This window comes from Prosopis cineraria, unplaced genomic scaffold (genome assembly GCF_029017545.1).
Source record: "Prosopis cineraria cultivar Desert tree isolate PC_DT_omini unplaced genomic scaffold, ASM2901754v1 PC12, whole genome shotgun sequence".
In the NCBI taxonomy this organism is placed as follows: Eukaryota; Viridiplantae; Streptophyta; class Magnoliopsida; order Fabales; family Fabaceae; genus Prosopis; species Prosopis cineraria.
In genome coordinates this window covers 3,114,181-3,126,711 of record NW_026555343.1, presented here as the reverse complement: position 1 = coordinate 3,126,711, position 12,531 = coordinate 3,114,181, and the positions used below count along the sequence as shown (strand labels likewise).

Genomic DNA, 12,531 nt, shown 5'->3' with positions numbered 1-12,531 from the left:
TATTTTTTTAATTTTACTCTTTTACAATTTTTATAAGTAAAATAAAAGTTACATATGAGAGAGAAAGTATTTTAAAACTTGATGTATTTAATAAGAAAAAATTTAAAAAAAATATTATAACAACATCAATAATTTAACTATTTTTTTAGTTCTATTAAGGTAATTAGAAATGATTCATGTAAAATATCATAGAGAATATTTGTATTTAAAAAATGGGGGTAGGAAGAAAATTGAAGTTTGCTAGGGGTGCACAGAATGAAACCATAGGAATATATCATAATTTTTTTGGGGCAAATTAAAGAAAAGAAAGGAAGATCGAGGAAGGTGTGTCGCAACTTCCCTTCCTTGTATTCCTTTAAACTTTAACCGTCACAATACCATTCACACGATTCTTTTTTACTTTTATCTTTCCGCTTTACCAAAAGCTAACAAGTAACAAACAAGGCCAATTCAAACATGCACCACATTCAAATATTGATTAACAACAAATTCTTCTAATTTTTTTATTTCATACTCATCATCTCATGAACTAATTAATTTATACTCATCATCTCATAAACTAATTAATTAAGTTATACTCCTATGTCTATAATTTTCCAAATTTTAGGCCATTGCAGATCATTCTTAAAACATATCATTTTTCTTACTTACACAAATTTAAAAATTAAGAGGATTTTTTTCACACACGATACCAAATTCAAAGAACATTAAGTACAGGTTAATGATAATCAAAGACGTAAGCCATTTCAATTTATTTGATTGTAAATACTAAGTGTTTAAGGAGCAAATGCTTTGGGAATACAAGTACCCTTATTCATCAATTTTCTTTTATGGTACTTTGGGTTTTTTCTGTAATTATTTTGGTTCTTTTTTATAATTTTTAACATCATTTTTTATAATTTTCTAATTAACTAACTATCAAAATTAATTTTTATTAATAATAAAGATAATATTGCATTGTTTTTAAATATTAAAAAAATTGTAACAAAAAAAACGAGCTTATAAGTTCAAATGCTCATAAACCTTTAGTCTAAAAGTAAATTTATCTTTTAACCTATTTATATATAATATAGAAAGTCTTAAGAAATCACATTTGTAATTTTGTATTATTTGTTAGAATAAAAAAAAGGTGCTCATCGATATGTCGGATAATCTCATGTTATATGGAGATGAAGATTAACCCTACCATGTGTCACATGAGCTACATGCACTTCCAAGCAGAAAACAAATAGATTCTCAATTACCAACCGCACAAATGGAGGCTTCATTCCTTGGATATATATGCCAAAATCAAATTAGGGAATTGAAAGAAAATAAAACAACTGAATTAAAACTTAAATATATTATTATATATAAATCATTAATTAGAGTTGCGGGCTACATGCAAAATCTTGCAGCCGCCTCAGCATCTTACACACTTTCAGACCCAGGAAAAGTAAAATTACATTGCTGGGCATTTTAATACAAACCAGCAAACCATCACACTTTACTGACACTTTTTGACCAATTCCGCTTCAGTCCCCACCCAAACAAAAATAATAATAATAAACAATAAAACTCACATAACCATAAACGTCACTTTCACTCTTTTTTCTAACTACCCATTCTCTCTCTTCTGTTGATACCACTAAGTACTAACCTACCTCAAACTTTCCCGGGAAAATGATGGAAAGTTGAGGATGGGAAACTGAACCAAACAAGTCAAAATTACATAAGAACGATGGAAGAAAAGATGGACGAGTGCATAGCTAGACACGGAAATTCTTGCCCATGAAGGTTTGGCCGAACTGCCAATTAGGTGGTGCCACGATCCAGGAAGTGGAGGTGCGCCTATCACTGCCGGTGACTCTAAAGGAAAGAGCCTGCCCACCCAAATCGGCGTTGGATTGCCAATTTTGCCCCCAGTTACGAGTCATGCTCATCCAGTTTGTTTTAGATCCTTTGATGCTCGCGCGCACGATATCCCCTGCACCCCCCACGTTGGTGATCAGTACCAAGTTGAAGTAACGGAAACCGTTGATCGTGAATCTGATTCCCCCTCTCTTTCTGCATGCCACCCTGTAAATAAACAAATGAATAAATTTTACTAGAACTGTGATTGTCCGTTGAAAATTTTGTATGTGATATATTTTACTAATATGCCCTTAGAGTTCAATTGTCCAAAGAACCAAATTTACGTGTTGGAACGATGGGTGATCTCCTGGTGGGCTGTTACTACTTGTTAGCTGTTGCAGCTTGAGGTTATTATGGTCATTTGAGGCGGTGATGGGCAGAAAAAGAGTCTAAGGAGGGGCTTTCAGTCTTTTGGCTGGCTCTGTTTGGGCAAAATGACGAAACCTTGAATGGGTCTGTCTAAGCAGCTGTTTGTTTCCGAATAAAACACTTGAAAGAAAATGAGCAAGATTTTCAACATCTTTTGCTATCGTTCCGTTTGGTATGCTTCTTCGGTCTTGAAATTAGAAGAGGAAAACTGTAGATGAAGGTTTCATTATGCAGGAGATACGGTGGCGGAATCAGAGATTCACTTTTTGACTTGTTTAATAGTCAGCGGAAAGAACAACTCTGTACAATACACAGAACCAAAAGAACTATAATCATGAGTCAATGAATAGTTGAACACTGCATATTTCACTGGTCAGTTTTTCAAATCTAGTCATAAAACAGAGTGTTCTGATTATCATAATAAATTATGAGATTGGTTTAAACCACTTTAAAATAAAAGCAAACTTAAGGGAGCGAAGAGATGGTTCGCTCTCGTTCCTGAGTATCCAAACAGAATATTGTAATACACACACAGACAGAGTATAGCATTATATTAAGAGTATCCAAACAGGGCAACAAAACCTGGTGAAAAACAGACGATACTGCAAAATCAACCAAAAATTGAAACAGTCAACTTACCGGCGGTAACTGACGGGGACGATCCCGGCGCGGTATTGAGCGATCTTGAGGAAGACAGGCATGGCGAGATCGAAGTGCGATCGAGGAGGGTTACACCATCCGCCATTGTCGTTGGGAAGAGCGAAGTTGGGAGGGCAGAAATTGGTGGCGGTGACGATAATGGAAGGACTTCCAGGGTTGCACCATTTCTGGTCCTGGACGCACTTGATCTCGAAGCACGCACCACAGCTCAGGCCATTGTTGAACAGAGCCGTGCTCAGAGCCGCCGTGTTCACTCCGTAGCCCTGGCTGTACAGATTCCCGTAACCACAAGCACCACCTGAAATCAACAAACCAAAATTAACGACGCTCGTTGAGTAAATTGCTTGAAGAACATTGGGGAAACCTCTGTCACGAAGGGAATTGATCTCAAATTCATGGTAAAAGAGAGTGAATCCAGATATTGTAGATGCAACATTAAAGAAGGGAACGGCGAGGGTAAGTAAGTACCCATAGTTCCAGAGGCGTCGCTGCCGCCATAGAAAGTGGCATGAGCACTGAGCCATGGACCGCCGGTGTAAACTCCGGGGATTCGAGCAGTGGCGGCAGCGAAAAGAGAGAACAATGTAGCAATGCAGAGAATAGCCATTGTAGCCATTGTGTGGGGAGAGAGAGGCAGGCTTCAAGGCAGGTTGAGTTGGTATGAGAGAGGAATGGAAGGTGCTGTGAAGTGTGAAGGAGAAGGGTACTTAAGGAGGGAGGCCAGGGAGCGAATCTGCTTATCACTGTACTCTCAAATTATTATCTTGGTCCCTTCCCCCTCCTCACATGCATTATACAAGGTTTAGAATAATTATATTTATTATTAATATTAATATTAATAATAATTTTATATTTTAGAATAATACAACTTATTATTTTTTATTTTTGATGTTATTATATTACAATTATAAGTGAGGATCTTTAAAATTAAAATATTCATATTGCAAACTTATGTTTTAAAATTAATATCAATAGTCAAGAAATTTAATAATGAATAACAGGATTGGATTTAGCAGTGGGCTAGGGGCTAGCTTGTCACGATATAATAAATCAAGATTCAAATTTTTACTGAAAAATAAGGTATCCATATTTAGTTTACTTTATCTTGGTCATGATTGCCTTCAACAAAAAAATATATATGAGCAATAAAAAAAATTTAATAATTTATAAGTCTTTTAATTTTTTGAAATTATGTGGATCTTTTATTTATTTTTAAAATTAATACAATATTGTATTATTTTTTGTTTGAATCATAAATGATTCAAATATGTGTGTGTGTGAATATTTGAGTAATTTATTATTAATAAAACATTCTTAATTCGGAGTTTTCATTAATATTTGTATAATATTTATAATAAATTAATATTATAATCCCCTAAATTTCAATTTTTAAGCTCAAATCTTTTATTTAATCCGTCCATTTTGCTTTCTTGACGAGGTACCTTTTCGGGAGAGCCAAATTAAAGTGCCAAGAGAATCTAATATCTTGCACTACATTATTTCCTTCTTCTTTTTTTCATTCGTGGAAACCTTATTTTATTTTTAATTTTTCAACCATTCTTAATCCTATAAATTGACAAGATTTTCTAGTTTTTTAATTTAAATATATTTTAAAAAAATTATCAACTTTTAAAAAGTACTCCTACTATATCATATTTAAAAGTAATATTTTTTAATAATTACTCCCTCTGTTTAAAAATATAAAGTATTTTTAACCAAATTTTACCCTCAATAAAGTAGTTACCTATTTTCAAACTAATCCTATTTTTTTATATTTACCTTTATTAAACACTTTATAATAAATATAAAGTCACTATTAATATGGATATTTAAAAAAATAATAATTACATCTCGAAAGATTAAAAATATCTTACATTTTTTAACATCCAATTCTTAAAAAATACCTTACCTTTTTTAATAGAGGGAGTATTTTTATATAATATATTATGTGCGTAAATAAAAGAAAAGCCTTACATTTATAGTATTTTCTCAGCTTCTGTTTTTAGTTTAAATGAATTTTATAAACTTCAACATATATATGGAGAGAGATATTTTATGTATTGGTTTTGTAATTTTTGTTGGGTGAGAGGAAAATAGGGCAAGTGGGAGTACAATTTGAGGGTAGAGACAAGGGAAGGACATGGCTAAGGATATGAGAATAAAAGCATCTCAAAATTGAATCAGAGAAGACCAGCTTGTGATTTCACAATGAAGTCAGAAAAAATATGGTACCTGATGTTTTTCCACAAGCATGTTGTCAAACTCAAGCTTCCTCATTCGGCGGAGAGAGTATAATTAATTTCTGCTTTTGTGCAACTTGTCCTGAACCAAAGTTAGATATTACTCCATTTATTCTTCTTGGTACTTATCACCGTAATATGATTAATCATTCATAATATGCTAGGTTCTTTTCTTTTCTTTTTCCTTTTTTTGCAAGTTTTATTAACCGCAATAATTCATTTATATATTAAAAATTAAATGAAAGATATCGTCGTTGCGAGGGACAAGATCTGCTTCTCTCAACTTGTTCGGCGCAGAACAAAAATAAGCCATCAGGCTTTGGCCAACCCTGGCCATTCATGCTACTCTGAAATGATATTTATAATTTATTTAAATTCATTTTTAAGTAATTTTAATATTTTAGTTATTAATATAAAAATTATAAAAATTTTAATATTAAATTTAAACTATGCAAATCACATTTAAATAATCAATTTATAAAAATTATAAATTTTTTAATATTAAATTAAGTTATCCAAATTATATTTAAACTATTCAGAATACATTCAAATTTTAATGTTAAATTGAACTCTCCAAATTAAATTTGTAATGGCCAGATTGGTAATAAATATATGTATTAAAAAAATTTATATTTTTTTATAAATTTTTATTTCAATAAATGTAAAATAAAAAATTTTGAATTTGAATGATTCAAAAGAAGTTATAAGTACTATGGTGATGAGAATTGAAGACAATCCACGTTGAACATTAGTTTTTTTTTTTTGCAATTTTTATATTAATAAATATAATATTAAAATGACCTAAAAATTAACTTAAATCAATGACAGATATTGTTTAATAGAGGAATGAAATGCCAAGACTAGCCCATGCTTGATGAGCATTCGATGAGCACCAAATGTAGATTCCCTTCTATTGAAAGTACTCCCTCTGATTAGGGGTGAGCATCAGTCGGTTCAGTTCGGTCCCAAAATATGCAAAATCGATCGATCGAATAACATTAAAAATGAAAATCGAATTGAATCGAATAAGCCAATCGAATCGAACAACGACCGAATCGAAATTTGATAATTCGGTTCGATTGGTTAATTCAATTTTTCGATTTCGTATTTAGCTATTAAAATTGGGCCCATTTTTTAAATATTAAAACAAATAATACTACAAAATTGTGCCTTTTTTTCTATTCATTTTTTTCAATATGAGCCCATTTTAATTACACTCATATGATATAAAGACCAAATATTATAAACGCATGGATAATCAAATAAACAACCACAAATAAACACCGATGATCAAATAATGGCCTCATAATCTAGTCACAACACCTACTGATGAGAGTGACTGATTGAAATGGGGTTTCAAATGATGTTATTATTTTTTATTCTTTATTAAAATAAAAAATAAAAATAAAAATAAAATAATTTATAAATTAAATATAATTTATAAATTAATAAATTATATATAATTCAGTCGATTCGGTCTATTCGATTTTAAATTTTGCTAACCGAATCAAACCGATCAACCGAAATATTTAAAATAAAAAATTAAATTGAACCGAAAAATCAAATAGATCGAATCAAATAGACAAAATTCGATTCGATTTTTGGTTTCGATTCGGTTTTGCTCACCCCTACCTCTAATCATATTGGTAAGATATTTTCTAAATAATTTTGGTTTAACACGTAAGATATTATGTAATAATTAAATTATTTTTTAATTTTATCCTTTTTTGATTAGTATAAAAGTATTTAATATAGTTATATCATTATTTAAAGTTGAAGATAAAAACAAAAGTATACTTTATTTTTCTTATGATATAAAAAAATTAATTTTTTTAATATGGTTGAAAATATCGTACACTAACTACTGAAGAGAGTAATAATTATTTTTAAGATATGATCAAATACCAAATATGGACATCTTTCCGCACTGATTGATCAAGTTCTTTTCAAGGTCCTGAACTCATCCTCGTCGGTACCAATTAACTATTTTCTTTTATTACTGTTTTTGGTTTCTTATTCCCTAACAATAAATTATTATTATTCTTCTTTCTTGATTTGAGACTTTGTTTATGCCATCAATTTTTTAAAAAAATTGAAGTGATGGAAAATGAACCGTTTTATTAGAACGGAATCAATAGTACTAAAGTTTATCATTAAAGACCAATATGATAATTAATTTCACTGACAATTTAGACATAAAAAAACACAGAAAGAGAGAAGTGTTTAAAAGGAACATTTGAATAAAGTGCACAATGGTTAAAAGTTTTTTTTTTTTTTACTTTATAGTTAGAAAAGGCTCAGAGCATGAAATAAAAGGAATCACGAAGCATTTCAACCAAAAAAACAAGAGAGAACCGAGAAATGATTATGTTACCAGCTTGCTTTACTGACTAACTAGAAAGATGCAAGGACAACACAAGTCTAGAACCCTTACATTGAATATTAATTTGAGGAATCTAGGCCCCATGATGGTGCTCTACCAAAAGTGATATTGGAGTAATAATTTATATTGCTATATTATTTTTTAACGAAAACAAATTCATTAACATAAAGTGTTATAAGCTTATATGGATTTAAACATTATCACACCTATCAACAGGGTGATTTGAGTGGATGGAGTAAATTTCAATTCTTATTATATAAGAATATGATTAAAGGGGTTTTAATTTTCACTCTTACACTTAAAAATGCCCATGCCCTGCACGAGATTAAATAAAAAAAATGGTAAGGATAAAGAAACAATTGAATTTTTTTTAAAAAAAAAGCAATTGTAGGTCCCATGGCACTGTTAAATTCACCGTTACATGAACAGTAAATGTTTTTATATTTTACTATAGATACAGATAAGATAAGATAAGATTACTAAGAAAATTAATTTCTAAATGTACTTCTTATATATGCCTACCCAAACAAAAAATCACATCTAGGCAAAAAAGATAACTTTACCTAATATTATTTTAAGTTAAAGGATAAAAATAATCACAAACTTTTCATTTATGAGTATTTAATATTCTTAAATAAATATGGGTGTAAAAGTATCCCTAATATTGATAAAGCGAATGCAAAAGTGCCCGAACTGTGACTAACCTCTGTCAATATTAACAGTTAAAAAAAGAAGAAGCAAACATGAAGTGCAAAAATTTCATAAATTTTTTTATCTAAGAGTTTTTAATATCCTTAAATCAGTACATAAATTTTCATTAATTTTATAAAGTAGTCTATGTAACCAAACATGACCTTAACAGCTTAGGTTTTCGAGCTTATTTGATCTCATCCAAATCTTCAAATTGCAAAGTACTCCCTCCATTTAAAAATGTAAAAATATTTTTGATAAGTTGGATGTTAAAAAATATAAAACATTTTTAGTTTCCTGATGTGTAATCATTGTCTTTTTTTAAAGTACACCTATTAATAATGACTTTATATTTATTATAGGATGTTTAATATGGATAAATATGAAAAGATAGGTTTAGTTGAAAAGTAGGTAATTACTTTATTGGGGGATGAGATTCGATTAAAAATGTTTTATATTTTTTAACAGAAAGAATATTATTTTATTTTATTTTTTTAGTCAATTTCAATTTTTATTTTACAAAATTAAGATTTTTCAATTTTTATCTAATTTTAATTTTATAATAATAAAAAAGAATCTAAATATTCAAATTAGTCCCATTCGGGTTTGGCTTGGCTGCATTTATTTGGCTTATTCAAGTGGCCCAAATAAACCTAAAGTAAAAAAAAAATTTAAAGTACCAAGGTAGTAACTAAAAATATTCGGGCTTATTCAAACTGACATGTCGGGTTTGATCCAGATTATCGGATTTAACCCTTACCAATCCATTAATGGATTGGGGAAGGTTAGCCTATTAATCCACCATTTGATGAACTTAGCCTTAATACTTAAATTCATTTTTAGTATTAATAAAATAAATTTAAAATTAGATAAAAATTAAAATTGACTAAAAAATAAAATAATATTTTATAATTTAGATATTTGAGCCAACTTAAATAAACTTAAAAGTCCAAGTTGTTAGAATCGAGTTTAGCTATATGACCTCTTTTATAAAGTTAATGGGTATCCGTGCATCATTGTTTTTTTTTTAAAGCAAACTCATGTACCATTGTTGACTTAAAGATACTGAAAGCTCATAGATAAAAAGTTTATGAATATTTCTGCGCCTTATATTTATTTTCTTTTTTTTTAACCATTAACATTAATGGAACCTCAATTAAATTTAACAATTTGAGTACTTTTGCACCCATTTCATTAATGTTAGCAATACTTTTGCATATTTCTTCATTTAAGGATACTAGATGTCCCTGTTAAAAAAGTTATGGGTATTTTTACCTTTTAACTCCATTATTTTCTTTGTTTATTGCTGTCAAATTTGAGATTTTTGTTAAAGAATATTACTTTTCAATTTGTTTAACTATTATAAGTCGAAAAATTTATATTTTATTAAGTTCTAATGTAATGTTGATTCCATTATTAATATGATTGTTAAATAATAATTTTATTATTATTGTACAGAAATTCGTACTGTGGATAATGTAAATTTTATTCATAGCATTTTCTATTGCAAGATTATTAACGGTATGTTTTGGTTCACGGGAATCAATAATGAATGAATGAAACTAAGGATAGGAATACACGACTTATAATCTTTTTCGGTACATCTAAAATAAAATAAAAATATTTTCATTTTTTTATGTTTTGTATAATAGAAATATGATAGGAATATAATGGAAAAGGCATAGTAGCAATTTGTTTTTTGAAAAAAAAAAAAAAATTAGCCAAGCAACTCTTGGTAAAAGTTTTGGGAAACCAAAAGTTGTATATAAACATAGCCTTATTTTATTTATGTGATCATCAATCCCTTTAAACTAAACTCATGGTGTTGTAAGGACTAAAAAGCATAAAAAAAAAAATCCATCATGAAAAATAGGACACCTGAACTAACTAATAATATTAAAAAAATAATAAAATTTTTTAAATTATATAAAAAATAAATTTATCTTTTAAAATGTCATAATTCTTTTAAAGTCTTTCGGGACTTTTCGATCATTAATAAATTTATATAAATTATTAAATTACTCTTGTTTAAAATAAATGATTCACAACTTTTTTTTTATATTCACAATTTTTTTTAAATTTATAACAATGTAATAGCAAATCACAAATTTAATGTTAAATTATGATAGAAAAGTTTCGAAAAATTTTAGAAAAATTATAATATTTTGAAAGACCAGCTTACCATTTATATATTTAAAAAAAATTATTGTCGTTTTTTTTTATATTATTAACGTTGTTGGGAATCATATATTCATCATGAAAATTCACAAACCGTCGAATAATAGGGAAGTTTGAATTTAAAAAGGATGTAAAATGGACACGTTTCAGGGGTGTCTCTCTCTATTGTCTCGCGCCACGTGAACAAATCGTTTTGGTCCCTTTTTTATTAAAGGTTAATTTAAAAGCGGTAAAATAATGGATCAACGAGTGATGAGTGCATCACTTTTCATATATTTATGTTTTTCACAATCTTTCTATAACACTCATCACACCCTTCTCGCCAAAACAGGGATTCTAAATTCGAATTTGGTATTTTATTTATTTTTTTTTGTTACCAAATTACCACTTTAAGTTCAATAATGCAAAAATGCATAATACACTTTCCCAAGTATATTTACCTGAACCTCCCTCGCTGGGGCCATTTGCAATTGGCATGATCTAAACCAATTAATTTGCAAATGAATTAATAAATTAAGTTTTAGATTCACAAAAAAGTTAATGAGCAAAATGACCCTGAGATATAGTGAAAAGTGTCCTAAATCTTAAACTTTTAAAATGTAGAAAGTAAATTTTAAACTTTTAAATTATAATAAATTAAACCTCACCATTACTGTTCACTAAGCAGGGCCCAGTCAAAATGTTGATGTGTCATTTTAATTAGCACTATAGACATTATAAATTATTACATGAGTAATATCCTATACCCTGAACTTTAAAATTCAGAGCAAATCACCTCCCATTATTTATGTGTAGAATGCTAACTATTGTGTAGACCAAATTAGCTTTAGCGTGGTCCACTACAGTGAATGCATCGTTCACTGTTAGTAAACGATCCATAATTTTTATAAAATGACTTTTTTGCCCCTGTTTTCAATGTTTTCAAATAATAGATATCTCATACTTCCATATGCTCTATAACTTTAATTTAGTCTTATTTTGAATAATGTTTACTTATTTGATTGTGAAAATTTGGGATCCCTTGAAAAAAAATTGAAGTGTCAAAGAATTTTACAGACGTGGATACAAAAGCAAATAATTTTATCAACAGATTTAAGCCCAAATTAACTGGTAATTAAAATCTTAAACTTCTTTTCAAATTAGGTACGAAGTTTTCACCATTAAATAAATAAAACATTATTCATAAAGATTAAATCAAAGTTATATAAAATATATGAAAGCATAAGATACCAATCATTTGGAAAATATTGCCAAAAAAAAGGGGCAAAAATGTCATTTTATAAAAAATTTTAGGTCATTGTCGTGGCCAACAATACATTCACTACAACTGATCACACTGAGGACTAATTTAATCTATATAATAGTCAATATACACATAAATGGGGGTAATTTACTCTAAATTTTAAAGTACAAGTCATAATTTGTTTTGAATTAAAGTTTAAAGCCCAGGATGCTACTCGAGCAATAGTTTAGATTTATGGTGCTAATTAAAATGACATATCAGCAAAGAACAAACCACATCAACATTTTGATTGGGCTCCATTGAGTGAACAATAACAACGTTAATAATGAGTTAATGGTGAAGTTTAATTTACTATGAATTTAAAATTTAGGATCTATTTTATATATTTTAAGAGTTCAAAATCTAGAACCTATTTACGCAATACTTTAAAATTTATTTTGCTCATTAACCCTTCACAAAAATTGGCATATGATGAGAGAAGAGGATTCATGATCTTTCCAAACGCCAAAGCAATGGGATAGAGCCAATAGTCTTGTATCACATTGGGAGTTACGAGTATGATCGCCTTTCTAAATTAGGCTGTTGCTGTCTGCCCTTCTAAATCTAAATAATTAGACAAAAAAAAAAGCATTGAGATGGAGGAGATAAATATTTTGATCAAGTTACTAAAAACTGAAGCCTATTATTGAACAGGTTAAGATATTGATTCAAGAATTAATAATAAAATCATGATCAAAACTATAATCAATTTGTTCATAAACAAATTATTTTATATACACTAATTTAATGGTTTATTAGTTTAACTCGTGGGTTGACCTGATATTATATTATGATTTTGATTATGTAAAGTAGGGGCCATAAAGCTATCTTTATTT

At 28.8% G+C, this 12,531-nt stretch overlaps 1 protein-coding gene across 1 annotated transcript; it reads right to left on the bottom strand.

The window, feature by feature from the left end:
* Window positions 1–1,323: 1,323 nt before the first annotated feature.
* LOC129289436 (expansin-A4-like) lies at window positions 1,324–3,610 on the bottom strand. The gene is made up of 3 exons (XM_054926211.1): window positions 3,391–3,610; window positions 2,902–3,220; window positions 1,324–2,058 (listed from the first exon to the last, which is right to left on the bottom strand). Exons 1-3 carry the CDS (start codon window positions 3,536–3,538, stop codon window positions 1,749–1,751), a joined length of 777 nt encoding a protein of 258 aa, XP_054782186.1. The 5' UTR covers window positions 3,539–3,610; the 3' UTR covers window positions 1,324–1,748.
* Between the last annotated feature and the right edge of the window lie 8,921 nt (window positions 3,611–12,531).